Genomic DNA, 18,918 nt, shown 5'->3' on the forward strand with positions numbered 1-18,918 from the left:
TGGATCTCAGTCTTACAGTACCTCATATATATAGCAATGTAATGTATTTTTTAATTTTGTTTTAGGTGTCATACAACAAAGATGAAGATGAAGAGGCTAGCTGCTGACAGCCTAATTAGAGGGCAACAAAAGAAGCTGCGGAATCAACAGAAATAACTGAACAGCTCAGCCTTTTTTAATTTTGTGAATTGTCTCAGTTTTGTTCTTATCATTGATTCCTTACATTCATGAAAATCCAGATTTGTTCCACATAATAACAATAATTTAAGCTAAAATCTTGTGTATGGAAAATTGTTGGATTTGTAAACCAAAAAAGTAAGTAAATTATCTGAAAAAGTTCTCTTTTTATCAAACATGTAAAAGTTAGACCTTCATATCTGTTTTCAGTTTTTTTTTTGATTCTTGATGTAATGAAAAAGAAACAGGATAATTTTTCTTATGTTTAAATTCATGAAAGCCAATGTAATAAACCATTGATTTAAAACCTGTTTGATGTGATATTAGTGACTTTATTTGTTATTTTAATGCTGGGCATTAATCATCAAAATTTTGTCTGGCCTACAAATGATACAAAATTCCCAGTTTTTCTCAGATTTTCCAACAAATTCCAACCTATTCTCAAAAAATCCTACAAATTCCAAGATATTGTCAGAAATTACTAGGAATTTTAAGGAATTTTCAAGGTGAGTATATTTCAGTTGGAATTGAAATGAAAATCAGCTCTATGTAAACTTGGAATTCCTAGGAATTCCTAGGAATTCCGAGTCCGAATTACCATGAAAATTCACACCTTAGATTCCTAGGAATTCCTAGGAATTTTTTCCTAGGAATTCTTAGGAAATTCCTAGGAATTCCTAGGAATTCTTAAAGTTATCTCAAAAGGGTAGAAGCCTTCACAAAGTAATATCAGTTGCTAACAATTTTTTTGTGGCTGATTTAAACCTTGTAATAAATCATACTGAACTGGCCCAAGTTTAATATACATTTTGTTGCATTTAGCTCACATGTTTTCAGTTTAAAGGAGAAGGTCACTCCAAAAAGCTTACTCTTTTTGTCTTCACTTATAGCAAGTGAATATTTAGCATTTCCACTCACCAAAGGTTCAGCCTTTGAAGTGCCTGCTATCCTTAAGAAATTCATCTCGAAATTAAGAAGCGACTTCGGAGGCCACCATTTTGCAACTGTCTTGGTAGCCTGAGGCTGTGTTTATGTGACTTCATTCCGTCCAACTTGAAATTGGTGGGAAGGAGAAGAACCTGCAACTGACTTGGCATCTGTCACAAGGTCAGCAAAATCTTTTTTTTTTCCAAGCGATTATCCTCTTCACTATCTTCAATGCTATTATTTTGGAGTTTAGAGCATGTTTAGCTCAGAATAATATGTCTCAAGAGCAGCCATAACCCAGAGTGGTAGTCAAAAGGCTTGTCGCAAGCCATCAGGACAAAATCTGTCAGACAGAATGATGTCATGAAAACTTGGCCTGGGTGCTTCTTTGGAGGCGAACTTCATAAGGAAAACCTGCACTTCAGACACTGAAACTTCTGTGAGTGGCTAACCTCAGTGTAAGGTTTTCATTAGCGTTGACATAAAATTTATGTTTTTTGGAGTGACCTTCTCCTTTAAAATACACACATTAAGACTTAACTCAGTAGCAAGGTACCTCTTGTATGACCAGTAACAGTATACATGTATCCAAAAAATAAAATATATATTGTCCAAACTCAGTCATGTTAGTAGTGTTAGTGTCTAATGAGTTCCTGCAAAGAGATAATTATACAATCATTCTAGCAACTCTCCTCAATATTCTGGGAGTCTCCCACCTACTGTTTAGATCATCCATCCCAGATACAAGGGACCATGGGCTCCTGGGGACAGTGCTTTAAAGTGCTATTATGATGAAATTTGTGGATGTCCTCCATAATATGAGCATAACAGTTTTGTTACCATGGCAACATACTGGGTTTCGACCTTCCCTGATGATTATAGGCTTTTCTGGCCACCTTTGGCTTTCCATTTTGATATTTGCTAATAGTGCCTCATCAGCATGATCTAGGAAGCATATTAACATGCAAGGTCAAAGTCATAGCCTTGTTTAACGTTTTTCAAGCTGAAAATCACTGAATTAGTGAAATCAGGTTAGAGGGGACTGGAAAAGAGCAAGTTGCCATGGGAAAATACAGGCTGTATATAATTTTTATAGCCATAGGTGTGTTTCCTGTAGTTCTAACTATAAGCCTACCAACCTGATGTAATATTGGGTCAAGTGTATGACAACATCAGTCACCTCATTTGCATATTTCTAGTTTTCAAACCTACATATCTTTGAAACTGATGCAGATATTTGCAAAAGGTAAACAGCATTTTTAACCTTTTGTGGAATTCTATGTGATACACCTGAAAATTCTGACTCAAGGGGTAAAAATTTAAGGATAGAAGCACTTTAAAGCATTGAGTTGAATTTATGCTGTTGGCAAAATTTTACTGTAAGGTGTCAAAAGGAATTTGGAGGGCAATTTGGTGTGGTTATTGAATTGACAGACGTTGGTTCTGTTATTATTGTCATTATCTTCTATATTTTTGAGGCAGAATGGTTGTTGGCAAAAGCAAAACTGGCAATATGCTCACTGACCTGTGTTTAGATGTTTTTAGGTTTTTGTCTCTGACAGTGAAGGTCAATTTGAGTAGTTACACTGTCTTTACAATAGAACATATGGATATTAATAGTATAATTATATTTCAATATCCTCATACTAAAATTATAGTAATTTTATGGCTCAATTTCTACCTCTGCTTTAATTTGTTTAAACCAGTTTATTTTTTTAAACCAATTTAATTTCATCAAAGGGGAAGGGGGAATCTGAGAGCAACAATAAATTAGACCAACAAATATAAGGACATTTGCAATGGTTGCTCTCATGGCCTAGTGGAGATGAAGTGGACCAAAAAGTCAGAGATCTGATGTTTGAATCTAGGTCTGTCTGTACAAAGATTGTATTGTAGTATAGGAGTATTATGGTAAGTTATCACTTATGTTGAGGGGTTGATATGGGATCCTGGCTGTACTGTTGTAGGGTAGGAATAGGGACTGAGGGGTGGGTGGTGTGCTTGTGATCCTTTTTAAAAACCACTCTAAAAGTGAAAACAAACTGATTTCAATTGAAAAATTTACAGCACAGGTAAAAATGATACATTATATCTTGTTTTTTATAGGTGGTAAATGAGCAAATACCCTTATGATCAAGAGACCTGTCCAAGTGTGATTTTTTTTACTGATAACGGAAATCATAATGCAAAGCCACCTTGGTGTGATTTCTTCCTTGACAGTGAAGTGCAACCTAACCAAAAGTTGCATTCTGTAAGAGGTTTACCAAAATTAAATGGAAAATTAAACTACACCAGTTTGTATTAATTTTATAAGTACTCCTCTCTCCAAAATATATTTGGTATGTTGTCGTACCTGTACTGCCACGAATATAATGTAGCAATTTTATGGGAAATGTTTCCATTCAAAAAATATGCAGCTCAGACACAAAAACAATAATTCTCATTTCTGTGGTGTTTTCTTTGGTGTGAAAGTGTAAAAACAGATTCTATTACCCTACATGTAAGTTGAAGAATATAGGAGCTCCTCTGCAAAAGTTTGTTGTTTTTTTTTTTCTGTTCATTTTTTTTGTTGAATATTTATATTTTCCTATAAGCAGTTTCTTCACAACACATTGTAAGATAATAACTAGCCATAAAAAGAACGTTTTTGTCTCAGAGATCATTTTCAAGATAAAAAAAAAGTGATTTTCATTTATATTTTTTATTTTCTTTGGGCAGAGACGTGTTGAGAATTTCCCTGAAAATATCACAAGGTACAAAGGAAGGGGCAAAAATAAAAGTTGTTTTCATTATCAAATTGAGTCTCTCTCTGAAGCTACAAAGTATGGTTATTTTATACTGTTGTGGATAACGTTAGGCCCATTTTAATTCAAAACACAAATGGGAACTTACATTGATAATCACACAAGGAGAGGTGGGGGAGGTATTCTACATAGTTTTAAATGGGGAAGCTCCACCTCAAGGTCCAACCCCTTGATACTGTATCCCTTTTCTAAACCCTTAGAAAGTAGTTTTAAAATATCTTTTTGAACAATATATCAGAATCCCCTCATTCTGGCTCATGACAGTAAATGAGAGATTATCAACAACATTTTAGAGCTAGAAGAAGGGAAATCCCTAAAAGAAAGATTTCCGTACCCTTTCATTATACACCTGAATTCAAATTATCAGAAATCCCTTACCCTTTAATAGTTGTATCTGAAGCCTGAAAACTTTTGAGCAGAGCTTCCCGATATATGTCATTACATGGAGTCCTCCCACATACACAATCCAGGAACTCTTGACAAGTTGCGATGAAGCTGCCTTTAAGACTGTCTGATCAGGCAGCTTCTTCAGTTTTTGAGTACAAACTTGTTACTCTCAGTCAACTTCTAGTATGGAACCTTTTCTTTTCTGGTCTGGTCCAAGTTCACAGACACTACTAGCTAGCAATCACTTTCACAACACTAACACTAGCAATGTCAGTCGCAGTCTGGTTGTTCAGTTTCACCGCACCATGTTTCATGGTCACTCATCATTGTCAGACATGAGTTCATAATAGCTTGTAACATTCACCAGCCTGGTAGTGTCATTGTTGCTATTACCTGTTCCCAGACTTTCTTTTATGGCTGGGTGTTGGGGCATGATATTTCATTACTGTTTGCAAACAGTTTGTTAAGATCGCACATTGAAAGCGTGATGAATCAAAATAATTGAACTCTATGAGAGAGAATTGTCAGAATTGCTAGGGTTCTCTCACTCCCTGGAACTGAAATGTCTTGATGTAAGCTTATATAGAGAAAGCAGACTGAAAATAGGGCAAAATGTCTAACCTTTCAAAATAAGTTGCAAAGACATTTGATAGTTAGGGATTAAAAGATAGGGAACTTGGTCTGTAAACAAGGCAATTGAAAGGAATCGAAGCAATTTAAGGTGCATGCTTGACCTCACAGGATCGGGGGGGGGGGTGTATTGAAACTTTATAGTGTCACTGACATTTAACACTGTTGAAAAAGAAAAAGAAATTACATCATAACTGAAAAAAAAAAACCACTACATGCCCCGATTACTGAATCGCCCATAAAAATATCCTCTTGTTTATATTTAAGGGGTTCACGGCCTGCTTATGTACATGTTAAAGGAAGCGTTTACCATTATTAAGGGATTACCAAGGGAAACGTTAAGATATCTCGTTTAAGGTTCTTAACAAATCGTAACAGAATTTATAATGCCAGTTTGAGTCACAAGCAAGAACAAGAATTTGAGTTAGTGTCGATTGGCAAGAAAGTTCCGCCCCGTTGTGTGTGTGGATCTTTACAGTGTGATACGATTAACAGCTCTCCATTACTCTCCAGTGTTTGTCAATGGTAAATTTCAAAAAATGGGCTTCTGTTAAATAGGTTCTCCTACGGGTAGAAAACTGACATTGCGCTTTTCTCTCAGTGTAATGCCTACCTAAGAGAATAGGATATTTGAATTGAGTGCAACTTACCTAGAATTCATTATTTCCACGTAAACGATGACTCCTGTGGAATTCAGCTACGAAGGAACGACGACATTTCGTAAAAACATACGCCTTCAAAACAGCGTCTTTTTGAATAAATAATTGTTCTGTTTCTCAAACAAACGATATGGCGAGGAAGAAGACAAAATTTTGTTTATCATGGCCAAATAAAACGTTAGAAATATGCCGCCGATTGCGAAATATTGCTGTTTTACTTACAGGGAGAACGATTATGTCACAGTCAAATTTTATTTTGCTGCTCAGCCCGCTTTTTTACCGGATGTGACGTCACTTTTTGTTGGATGATCCAAACACAAAAAAAGTGCCAGGCGTCGCAGAGTGTTCTCCCCCGCCCCTCTCTCCTCCGCAGAGGCTCTGACAGGTTTTAGGTGGGGAGAGTCCGCTGTACGTAGTGAGTGCAGGCGTAATAAAATGGCGAGAGCGGCCGCGAGAGCCTCTGCCAGATGTCACGCCCAATATGGCCGCCATCTGGGGGAGGTAACTTTTCATCAGTATTCCTCACCGGGGTATGCCGCACATGTTTGTCGGTCAGCAAAATGGCGGCCAGATTGGAATGTCCTGTTCTGCGGTTACGCGATGTTCAAGTACAAAAAACGTATTTGGATGCGTGGAAAGCTGGAAAACTTTGTTGTCCTCATAAAGACTGTTTGTCTGAAAGTATTTTGCTATGTAGCGATGGCTTAAAGCATCACTTCAGAATTCGACATTCGCGAGACCCGCCATGTGGCGATCAAGAAATTAAACATGCCATTAGGGACAGCGCGTCTCCCAACCCCAAAATGCATCGGGAACGAAAGAATATCGAGATCGAAATGTATTGTGGGCCAAAATATAATCAGATAGTGGGAGCCTGGTCTCTAACACTTGAAACGCCTGGTTGATTTCAGCTTTAAAACGCAGTTAGCGACCACCAGCCCACGTTTTCTCGAAATATTTCTGAAAGGAAACACAAATTATCCCTCGAACGTCTCAGTCGCAGAAAGTTTTGCTCATCAGATCAGTTGTGCACCACGGTATTTATTATCTTGCAATTCATTGACCTATTTGTTACTAGTAAACGAACCTTAGCTTGTGTTGTGTATGTAGAAATTATATGTAGTTTCTTTAATTTGATTAACAATAATCATAACGGCTTGTCGTGTATTTAATGCAGTAATACAGAATTTCATACCGTAATCCCATTATAATTCCACACACATACCAACATTGAAAGCCTGAAAATATATAATATAATATATAATAATATTTATCTGTTTTTTTTGTTTCTGCATGTAATGTTTGTTTCAGATTTGTTGCTTAAAAGCAGTAAAAACTCTAGAACAATATGAAATAACTATATGACAATATTGAAATGACAGTAGATGTCAGACATGTACTCAGAGTCCAATTTTCCTTAGAATGTTACTCGAGCCATGTATGGCAAAAAAATATTAAATTAATAGTAAACTTGTTGCAAAATCAATATAGTTCGCACTGTGCCGTTCAGGACTTACATGTACATGTACATGTATATATCTGTGGTGGGGATCAAGTTGATAAAAATCCTATGGAAATGAGCTGATTGTTCAAATATTTATGCAAAGCACGATGCCCAGTATTGTGATAGCTCACTGAAATTAAATGTGTGAAACACAAGACTAGTTTCACCTCATGCCAATAATGATTTCACATCCTTATCCCTGTTCTATTTTACAGAACATTAAAAACATGGTCTAATATTATTATTAATACAAGCTGCTGGAATAGTCTTGAATGACTGCTCTGTCCTTTTTTGCTAATAACAAAATGATTTCAATTGAAAGAGACCTGGCATGTTCCATATAGGTTGTCCAGAAGCAGTTAGAATCAGCTTTTAAAATTTCACTAGTCTGACCTGTAATGATTTCATATATTTTCTAGTGTGAAAATGTTTCCTGCACTAAATGCTCTAAATAATGATATCATCTTCCCTATTTAGCACAGCATCAAACAAACAATTTTGCCAAGGGACCTGTAGATCTAGGTTTTCATTATCCCTGGTGATCTTTTTCATTTTGATAGAAGTAAATTATGATGATGTTCTTCACAATGAAGAAGCTAAAGACCTGTGGATAACATAAGCCAATATCATAAGCCAATATGGCAGTAGCCTGCTAGAAGGCTAGTGTCAGGTTGCACAGTTATCTCTAGTTCGTATAGTGTGATCGTCCGGGTGAGTGTAGTTCTGAAAAGAACTGTTGTTGGTGACTGACGTTTCGACAACCTGAGCGGAAGTCATCTTCAGAGTCAAGTGAATAGTGTTTGTCAGTCGATGATCTTATAAGTCTGGTCCGTTGAACGTGATTGGTCAGTATAGCCATGATGGTATTGGCTGAAAGACTCGTGTAAAGTTTGTCATCAGTCATTGGTGGGTTTCGATCCGTCTATTGTTAGTCAAGTAGGTCGGTTTTGGTCCGTGTCTTGTTAAGTCGGTCTGTTAGAAGTCTGTTTGTCGGTTTCGTTCCTGTCGTGGATAAGTCGTTTTACTGTGTACAGTTATCTCTAGCTGTTCAAATCGTCACGAAAACATGTACAGCCTGCTACTGATCATATCACAAGGGCCATTTTAGAGATGAAAACTTAGGTCAAAAGGTTTCTAAAAGCACTCTTCTATCTTTGTACTACACTAACCACATGTCCTGCATTTTTCATGGGGCAGTGCATTTGGTTCATGTTAGAAGGAGTATTCCTTCCCAACATTGTTGTCTTTCTGTCGTTAAAGGATTTTGTGTTTGCAAACATGTGTTGTAAATATCAGAATAGTACTGGAAATGGGTCATGAAATAGGGTTTTACACATAATGCTCAAATTTGTTGTCATTATGCAAATGCTTGATGATCAAAAAATCTCGCTATATATTATGCTCAAAAGACATCGGCCAGTTTTTGTCACTGTTATTCCCACGTAATGCTAGATTCTTTTGCCTCGCTATTATGCTCAAAATAATGCCAGCACAATGTGTAAAACCATATAATGACCACTAATGGGGGTGAGGGAAAGATGGAGTGGTCATCAGTGGAAGTTGTGGCACTTCCACAATAAACAAACTAAAAATTTCTTTCACACTGACAAGAATACGGCTTCGTCTCTGCTCATGGGCGACACAAAATATAACCAGTATTGGGTCAGGTGTTACAAGAAGATTGATTCTTTGATCACTGGACCCATTAACCATCAGAAAAGAGGGCTGTGCAAGGCTACCACAGCTGCGTTCACCAGAGTAATAACACCACATATATCAGTGCAACTCTGCAGGGAATAGTTACGGCATCGCCAGTCACATTCATGACCCTGCCAATTAGTCGCACTGGGAGAGTGGGCAAGCACCAAATGACTCTTTTTGTGCATTCCAACTTGTGGAATGTACCGTGCAAAATCATTGATGACATCAATGATGTCTGGGGGAGGTTGCCAAGCCAGCATCTTATAGTATATGATCTTCATGAAAGGTCGCAGCTCAACATCTACCAGTACCCAATGATTACCACCATTTTGAGGGTTGCCAATGAACGTTTTGCCATTCCTTTGTCCCACATTCAGAGTGAAAACCAGCCTTTTTAATGGTCCAGGGTTAAGTAACTTAGCTTTCCTCATCATCTCGTTGTGGATATTAACAACGACATTGGGCATAGTAGCATGGTATCATTTTGCATGTCATTAAGCTGTTTTAACACCCATGTGATGTGATCAGTATAGACCCAGCCTTGCATTCCCGATGCAGCAAGACAGGCAAGCTCATCTGCAGTCAATCCTGTTAATTAGTAACAACATGATATACTTTTCATCTGGCTTTATTAAATATTTTCTAAGGGAGTGGGGTAATAGACCTCAAAAAGTAGAGTTGGAGTGGGCTGCTAGCGGACAAAGATGTAAATAAGATTATAAAGTTCTAAGCGTCACTGCTTTCTAATTCAACAAAACTGTGATACTGTATTGGAGATGGCATCCCCCAACCCCCCACCCCCCACCCCCTTTCCACCCTTCGACACCATGTCTAAAACCCTAATCGCATTTTTTCAGCTACAAAATAAGCATATCTCATTTTCTATTTTACATCATTTTACTTTTTCGGGCCCGTGCACGCATTTTTGTTTTGTTTATCTTTAAAATTACACAAACTTTATTGCATATTTTAGCCGGTTCCAGTACTAGTTCAGGATATACCTGGAAAAATAAGCCTACACATCACGACATCACTCCACATGAAGTCATTTCTTAATTTTTCTTTAAAAAAAACTTACCATAACTTGGTAGCATATCGTCAGTAGGATTGTCCCAGATCATGGCTTTGAATTTGTCGATCGATTTCTCGCCTAGTTTTGGGCTGGCGAAAAGCTTTCGAAAACCATCTCAGTATTGTAAGCACTGGGTTTGCCCTGTCGACGGCTCAACTTTGCAAGGATCATTCTATACATAAATATTGAACAATGCTTGGAGCAATTCAAGTGAAAAATTTTATTCAGGATTTACCTTACCCTCTAAAAATGATAAAATTAACCAGGCCTACAAATGTTAGAGACCAGGTTCCCGCTGTCTTGTTATATTTTGGTCCATAATACATTTCGACCTCGATATTCTTTCGTTTCCAAAGCATTTTGGGGTTGGGAGACGCGCTGTCCCTAATGGCATGTAGAAATTAAAGAAGGAAAGAATATCTTAAGGAAACGTTTGGCAGGTGAAACTCTGAACAACTTATTGATTCTGTCTCAAAAGAGAAGAGAACAAGTAAGGTTTCTTTGAAGTGTTGTTAAATTCATTGATTATCGAGTACGAAATTTCCTTGCAGTGCTGCTAAACTTAAGCTTATTAGTTATATTTTTCATCGACCAAATAAATGCTTTTCATGTGTATTTTGAAATGTACTCGATCAAATCGCTGATATATTTCCTGTAAGAAAAATATTGCTGTAAAAAGGAGCTTTCTGTTCAGCAGTATAATCAGATTCGATAAATTTAAGCTTCAGTTGAAAGACTTTTCATTAATAAACAACAATCCGTACCAAAATATTCTTTTAAAAGCAGCACAAAAATACCACATGTAAGATATGTATTAAATTTCCTGTTTTCTTGTTTTAAATAAAGCTCAGGAATGGTTGATTCGTTGATGTGTCAGTCTTGTAAATAGTCTTTATTTGCTGGAAATCCCCTTGAAAACTTATAAATTATTCCATTTATTATTTTATTGCACAAACACCAAAAATACTTAACAGTCAAAATAACTTCAACTAAATACATACAGTTGCAGTTAATTTTCACCTTTAACGTTGCATAATTATTTATTAAACTCGCTGATCACCTGTCTTCTATAACAATCCAGAATTCAGCTCATTATGAATCATTCACCATTGAATTCAATGATGAATGTTTTGCCTTAGTGGCAACACACGAGAAAGAGGCAGCAAAGCTGTTTGGCCTTTACCTTTGGCATAAAGGAGTATTGAACTGGCTGGAGGCTGGAAATAAACCTGTAACAGTTGCCGTGAAGAACAAGTGGTTGGAGTCAACATTTGCCTTGTGGCGAAATAAGGAAAAAATCTATGCAGAAGCCACGTTTCATAAAAAGGTAGCTAGGAAGATAAATGGGGTAATTGTCTTTGTCCCACTCCAAATTTAATTGTGGATGAAAATATGAAAGACATACCATAGAATAAAACAATGCATTCTGTTTGTTGTTGGATGTTTTAAATTTTTATTCTTTCATTTTAACTTTTAACTAAATTAACATACACAGAGTAGAATTTTGAGACTTTCAGAACTGCACCTAAAACATACAATTTTTACCCATAAAGACAAGATTATTTTCTGACTCCTCTGGGTGAGTGCTGTAAAATTCTATCCTAACACTAGTATTTAAAATTAAGTACTTTTAAAGAAATTAAAAAACACCATTTCACAAATTATCCTTACTGGTCTCAAACATTTTCATGAGTACTAGTTGGGAGAACTTGTATACACATCAAGACATAAGTAAATATTCATCATTGGAGATCATTTCTTTAATTCTCATTACCTATGTGTTACAATTCACTGATAACAGGAGAACATTGACCAGCAAATTAATTAAAATTAACCTCTGTTTGCCCAGATATATTCTATTCTTTTTGGCCAATTTTCTTGTTGAAATCAGCCACTGCCATGCCCCCCCCCCCCCCTAAAAATACCTTCACCATCTTCAAAAGAACTGCTTCATGTGGCAAACATAATCTTTTGTCTGCTATTTAAATTGTAGTTTCAGGCAAGTCCACTACCTACTCCTGCACCTGAAACCCAGCCAGTTCATGCTGGAATTATGCAAGGGGTTCCAGATGCCGTGTCTAAAGAAGATGAACCTCTCCATGTCATGAAGACAGTTTTCGGATATGATTCCTTCCGTGAGGGACAACAACAGGCCATCCAAGCCATAGTTGAGGGCAAAGACTGTGTAATATTGATGCCCACTGGGGGAGGCAAAAGCTTAATTTTTACTATTGCTTCCATAATTAAGCAAGGTCTAACTGTCATTATTGAACCTCTAAAATTTTTAATGGAAGAGCAGGTTGCTGCTCTGAGGGAAAAAGGTGTGTCTGCCTTTTACTTTAACTCTTCACTCAGACACAGAGATGGATTTTGTAGTTCACAGTCTTACTCGGTTTAGGTCCCAATATGTTATGCTTTTTACTAGTCCAGAATGTATTTTTAATGTAAGACTTCAAAATGTCTTATCTAACTGGAAAGGCAATAGCCGGCTGGCCTTCATTGCCATTGATGAAGCTCATTGCATCGATTCCTGGGGAGTTGGCTTCAGACCAGATTTCACAAGACTAGGAGAACTAAAAAAGTTTGGAACTGCAATGGCAGCTTTTACTGGAACAGCAACACCCCATACTTTGCAGGTAGTTATTGACAGCTTAAAACTCCAGCAGTGTACTGTAATCAAGACATCTTTTATGAGAGAGAACCTGTTTATTGAAGTGCAAGAGAAGAAAGACAATGCAAAGAAACAAGTGGCCACAATACTACAGGAGAAATTTCAGAATAGTTGTGGAATTGTTTACTGTGCAAGGCGTCAGGATGCAATGGACATGGCTCAAGAGCTAAAGAAACACAACATAAGTGTCACATATGTCCATGGCACCCTAAGTGATACTGACAGAAAGAAACATGAAGAACTGTGGAGCAATGGCAATGCCAAAGTTATGTGTGCAACAAAGTGCTTTGGAATGGGAATCAATAAAGAAGATGTACGATTTGTCGTTCACCTAACATTCCCAGAATGCCTTGAAGACTATTACCAGGAAATTGGAAGGGCTGGGAGAGACAGAAATCCTGCAACATGCATTGCTTTGTTCAAATTTGAAAACCAGTCTTTTCATCTGCATAACATCAGTAAAATTCAAGATGAAGGTAACAGAAATGAAAGGTACAATAAACTCAATCAATCCAGCTATTTCTTTTACAACTCTAATGTGTGTAGGCATGTGGGTCTACTATCATATTTTGGGGAAGATGATTCAATCCCTTGTGAGGAGGCATGTGATGTGTGCACAAGAGGACCTGTAGCAGAGGAAATACAAAGTGACAAGACAGAACTTGCCAAAATTGTCATCCACTGTCTGATAGAAATGCAGCCACTTGGCCATGGAAAAGTGACTGTTACTTTGCTTTCTCAGGTTTTAATGGGATCTGCATCAGCTGAGATCTTAACTAATGGTTTGGATAAACTTACCAGTTATTGCAAGGCTAAGGAATTTTTACCAGGAAGAAATGGAAGAAAGCTGTTGGTAAAATTCATATACTGCCTTATTCTTAAAGGTTTCCTCAAAGAGAAAATTGATGGAGCATCTTCCAACATTCTCTTAACTGTTGGTGATGTAAATGGCATACTATCAGGATCAGACATGTTGACCTGAACTAAAACATAATTAGCCTCAGTAAGAGCTTAACCCTTTAAACCCCATAATCAACATACAAATTCTCCTTGATCTCTGCACTTTTAATTTGCTGTTTCTGCAGTTATGAGAAATTTTTGTTTCAGTTTGAAGGTAAATTCTCTTTGGTGATTGACTTAATATTGATATTGAAGTTGATCACACTAGGGCCTTAAAGGGTTAATGCAGCACAAAAAATCCTGAACTTGTATCCATGACTGTTTTAATGATCCCCTGGGGTCATGCAAACAGTTGACAATAATTTCATGTAAATACTCGAAAGACCAAAAAAGTACATCCTGAGTGATTAACTGGGTTTGCTGTTGTCAGCTTTAAATAACTAAGTTTTCTTTGGTCCAAGGTTATTGACTACTGGTACACAATTCTTCTTTATTTGCACCTTCCCAACAATCTGACTATCATTAGAGCACCTAGGAATAGCTTCTACATGTAAAATGATAGAATTAACCTTCAAAAAATTTGAGGGAAACTTAAGAAATAATTATTATAAATTGTGTGACTTCCTGACTTGCAATTGGCTCTATTTATTGTGTTGTTCCAGAAAACATCCATACCCCTCCTGCAGAAGGTTTTTTATCCCCTCAAATTTGTAATGACCTTCTGTGAGGTGGGTATATGAATATTTTCTTGAACTGCACATTTTCTGTCTGTAAAAGACACTTGGCAATTAACTACTTCATGTTACACTTTGTTAGCCTTTTAAGCAGTGGATAAATACTTTCATAATTGTAAAACTTCACACTGCAAATTTCAAACTTAATTTGTCAAAAGGTCAAAGTGTAGGTCAGGAAAGGATTCATACAGTTTATCCTTGAATTTCTCTGCAACCTTTTTGGTGCCCTTCTCATTGACATCCAAATGACATTTTTGAACTTTACCACTTGGTTTGCCACTGCCTTCAAGAGTATACACATCAGGGGGGTCATCCGATTGAACTCCATTGAAGAATCCATTTTTTAAGCAAAACCACGTGCCTTTAAGCTGGTCTAGGAAAGAGTTTGGAACAGAATGTCTTTGGGTGGCGTGCTCATCAAAACCTTGTTTGGAGGAATATGCTTTCCTGACAGCTTTAAACAGATCAATACTAGACATTATCCTTTCACACATCTTCACTGAGGTATGTCCTAGAACGGAAAATTACAGACATATTACATAAGTGAGGGTTTTTTTTTTCATATTTATAATAATTTCTATACTATGACAATGTTCTGACAACTACTTAAAGACTAGACATTTTAAGTGATAGAATTTTTTTTTTTGATATTTCATGTTCAATAGGTGTCCACAACATTAAAAGAGAGAGTGCCTTGCTTGGCCATCTTTACACAAAAATAAAGTTTGATCAAATGAATTCATTTTTGTAAGGTATTTGATTGGTGATGATAACGATAGTTATTTATAACATAGCTAGCAGAGGCTTGCAATCAAATACCTCCATTGTGCTCACTAAAGCATGAACCAGTTGTTAACTGGCAAATATATATGATTATTTAATTCATTCACAACTTATCTTTAGACCTGTGAGCTATATCAAATTTACAAAAGTTGACATGACAAAAATTGTTACAAAGCTGAAATTTTCCCCCAAGAACACATGCTCTTAAGTTCGCATGACATGTATCAATAAAACTGTTTCCTGCTATACATTGTAATCTGGGCAACATTACAAAATCCATGACGTCAGAGGGTAACAGTACACCTTTGCCTGCAAATGTTGAGGGCTATCCTTACGTATTAATTATGAATTATAACAAATCACTTACTCCCTTAGGAAATCAATTAGTTAACTTTGTTTTCCTTGAACAAAATTAACTGTTTTCCCTCAGGACCAGTCATTTAGTATCAAGTGTATTCAACTGAGTGTCAAATTTGAATTAATTTCATCACTCAGACAATTTTCCCATATGATTAGGGCACTATTGTGCTGGTTGGTCAGGACCACCTGTCATATCATTACAACTGAACTGCTCTTACCTGACACATAGATCTTGAGTGGCTGAACTATTTCAGCTTCCACAAATGCATCCAATTCCATGGCTCCCCCTTTCTTTCCAGAAAGGTTAACTGCACAATTCTTTTGAAGCAATTTGCGGAATGCCAAAGGCCATTTTCCAAGAAAATTGACAACATGAGCAAATGTTTCTGTGAAATAGTTCTTGAAATTCAAATGAGCATAAGTGGGCAACTGCAGAATATAGCAAACCTCTCTTGCTTGGCCTAAAACATGTGATGTGGAGATGTCAAACAGTTCAAGGAGAGGCCCATAGTACAGGAACATTCTTGAATAGTACCTGAAAGCTACATTCCTTTCACTTGATTGCTCTATCCATTTAATGAATGCATCATATAGCACATCATTGTGGTTCCCTGACTTTCTGAGGCTAGCTGACCTATCTCTCGGACCTGGATAACAGTCACTTTTAGCAAATTCAATTACAGCAGCTATTCCATATGACCTAGCACAGTCTTGTACTGCTTCTTTTATTCGATCTTGATTTCCTGTCTCAAACTTTTTCTTCTTGAAAACATCAGAAATGAGCTTTGGTCTCTTCATTACCTTGTTGGCAATGTAGTGGAATCCACCAGGTCCTTGTTCTTTAAAACAGGCTTCACAAAGGTATCCTTTTGTATGCAGATCACCTGGTATTATCCCTGCCCACTCGTAAGCTGAAGCTCTCCCCGTCACTCCCCTGATAGTTTTGCAGATGCCTTGATCTCCTACTAAGCCTGTAACAAATCCTTCCGAGTTATGATCCACCTGTGATACTGGTTCATCAGATCCATCCCTGATCAAAATATCTGTTCTCTTAAAGGAGTCATCATAACCTGATATGTCATCATCCTCATTATCTGACGTTTGTGGGTTCAGTACTTCATATATTTCAGCTAGTTGCATTTGTTCTGCAATTTTTAGTGGGCATGGAATATTTGTGAACAAAGGCCCTCTCACACAAGCTCTGTGATTAACCAGAAGTTCACAGACCTGTTTGTTTTTCTTTATCACTGCTATTACAAGAGGTGTTGCACCACACATTTCTTTTGCATTTGGGTTGCAGCCAGCTTGCATAAGACAACAAGCAAGGTCATAGTTTCCTTGTTCCACAGCCATATGTAACAAGGTACGGCCAAGATGGTCTCTAACATCCTGCAGGTTAATGTTGCTCAAGTCTTGAATAACACGTTCCACTGAATCACTTTGTTTAGATTCCCACACCTTATCTGCAATGTTATTATACAGCTCAGTGAAAACTTGATCACACTTTGCAAAGCGACTCTTAGCTTGCTGAATTGTTGTTCTATTTTCATCATCAGAATCACCTACAAGCTCATCATCACCATCATCATTTGTGGTTAACTCTTGAGAACTGTCAAACTCTTTTTCTGTTGCCTCCAAGGTTTTTAATAAGTCAGCCATTTCATCTCTGTGTTCATACAACATGATTAAAAACTCAACATGTTCCCTGGCTTTTTTAAGGCTGAAATTCCTGTTCCTTTTGTCAAATGGCAATGTTTCCAGTTTGTCCACTTTATTGCAAAGGCCAAATTCCTCAGCAAACTGATCTAGAATCACACTTGTTCCTGTAAGGGTTGCATTATTTTCTAATGACAGAGGTAATATGTGAACATCAGTCTTCACTGTGGACATACTTGTGTCAAAAATGTTTTCAATGCTGGGAATGCTCAGTTTCACATTCTGTTGGGTACAACCATCAGCATTTGACAACCACTGGTTACATTGTTTTTCATTCATTTCACAAATGGGTTTTTCATGTGGTGGAATCTTGTTCAATCCATCATAAAGCAACTGGAGAATGTAACTTTTACTGAACTTCTGCCAAATTAAAAAATGTTCATTACAGTTTTCCAATTGTATATTGTTAGCATTCCACCCTACCACATTGTCCTGGCTCTGCAGTGAAGTGTCAGGTGTACTCAACAAATCTTCAATGCCAGTGATGTCTGAGTTTAGTAATCCTCTAACAGTGAAGTTCCACATGTTCACCTTTAGCACCTTAAACAACCTATGGTGTCTTTGATATCCCCTGTGAATGTTCACATTGTCCAATAGCAAAAACAAGGGTTTCTCTGCTGGTATATTAGAGTGCAGTTTGTCAAACTTTTTCCTGTTGTACCTGTCCAGGAATGACATAAGAGTGTCCCAGTGAAGAGTTAATCCAACTTTATTCAGCATATTGACCATTCGTGTACCAGCTCCATAAGCAACCAGAAGAATTGTAAAAACTAATGTTACATCATTTTGGCATTGATTGTTTCTCAGGCTCATTAATAGGCTTAGAAAGTGAACTGCTCCTTTCTCCTTTCTCCTGTCGTCACTTGGAAAGAGAGTCTTAACAATGTCAAAGAGAAAGGGAAACTTCTCTGCAACATTGTTTACAAGATCTGTAAAAATCTCCTCATTGATAAAGACTTCCTCACCACTTCCCAATCCAAAACTTAATGTTTTTGATAACAAGTCTACCTCCTCTGTAAGTTTTGTTTTCTCTGACTGAGAAAGTGTGGATGACTGATCAGTTCTCATTAAAAATTGAATTTCACGCTCATAGATCTTGTCAAGTAATTCTGATTTAGCAGTTAACAATTCAGTTTCTGTTTTGTAAGCCAACAAAAGTGCTTGCAAGGCATTAGTCTCTCCAGCAGTTACCTTGGCAATAATATCCTCCAGAAGATCATTTCCTCTTTTTCTTGACTCAGCAATAAGGGCTTGTACATTAGCTATTTCACTATCCACAGTAACTGTTCCTGATTTATCATCTTCACAGTTAAAAGAAACTACTTTTCTGATGTTAGTATAAACCCCTTTTCTTTTATTTAATTTGGAAGAGGGGAATGTTTTTGTTACAGCACGTGTGGCCAGCCCTTTCTCTTCTTTGTTTAACTGTAAAGCACTGAGAATGGATTCTTGTGTGGCTTGTTTCCCTGGACTTTCCACAAACCTTTCTTGGAGAACAGAAGAAAACGTTTCTTTCCTGTCCTTGTAAAATCGTCCACTTAAATTCTGTCGAGACCGTTTACTGGTGGGCTCAACCTTCGATGGTGTTAACTGTCTTTTCTGTGGGTCATCTAAAAAACCAAAGGAGGTTGTGAGGTTTTCGTTTAAAGGATTTACACATGGCAAAATGGCCACCAAAAGCACATAAAGCACTTAAAATAGAGCATTTCAATAACACAGCATATATATACAAAAGGAGATACGGCCGAATGTAGAAAAAAATTAAATAAGATTGAAACGGATTGCGATACCGATTTTTTGAAAAACTAGTAGACGGAACAGTTTTCAAAGTTTAAATCGTTTGTTTGTAACTTTTTATATGCTTAATTGTTACTTCCGAGAGACAGATTTGTT

The 18,918-nt window shown here is 37.0% G+C and overlaps 2 protein-coding genes and 3 long non-coding RNA genes across 5 annotated transcripts in view; 3 read left to right on the forward strand and 2 right to left on the reverse strand.

Moving 5' to 3' along the window:
- Nucleotides 1–18,918, forward strand: part of LOC149109305 (uncharacterized) — a 117,467-nt gene that overhangs the window by 1,264 nt on the left and 97,285 nt on the right. The window lies entirely within an intron of this gene.
- Nucleotides 888–3,393, forward strand: LOC149109306 (uncharacterized). The gene is made up of 2 exons (XR_016208564.1): nt 888–1,284; nt 3,211–3,393. It is a non-coding gene; the product is annotated as an uncharacterized LOC149109306 (long non-coding RNA).
- LOC149109307 (uncharacterized) lies at nt 8,695–9,959 on the reverse strand. The gene is made up of 2 exons (XR_016208864.1): nt 9,868–9,959; nt 8,695–9,377 (listed from the first exon to the last, which is right to left on the reverse strand). It is a non-coding gene; the product is annotated as an uncharacterized LOC149109307 (long non-coding RNA).
- On the forward strand, nt 10,249–12,259 carry LOC149109308 (uncharacterized). Its single transcript, XM_089293709.1, has 4 exons — nt 10,249–10,255; nt 10,302–10,351; nt 10,943–11,188; nt 11,855–12,259. Exons 1-4 carry the CDS (start codon nt 10,249–10,251, stop codon nt 12,257–12,259), a joined length of 708 nt encoding a protein of 235 aa, XP_089149835.1.
- LOC149109309 (uncharacterized) lies at nt 14,234–17,486 on the reverse strand. The gene is made up of 2 exons (XM_089294127.1): nt 15,528–17,486; nt 14,234–14,677 (listed from the first exon to the last, which is right to left on the reverse strand). The coding sequence occupies exons 1-2, from the start codon at nt 17,302–17,304 to the stop codon at nt 14,310–14,312; spliced, it is 2,145 nt and encodes a 714-aa protein (XP_089150253.1). The 5' UTR covers nt 17,305–17,486; the 3' UTR covers nt 14,234–14,309.

Source organism: Orbicella faveolata, unplaced genomic scaffold (assembly GCF_042242905.1).
Source record: "Orbicella faveolata isolate gen_17 unplaced genomic scaffold, um_ofav_v1 contig_25, whole genome shotgun sequence".
NCBI classification, from domain to species: Eukaryota; Metazoa; Cnidaria; class Anthozoa; order Scleractinia; family Merulinidae; genus Orbicella; species Orbicella faveolata.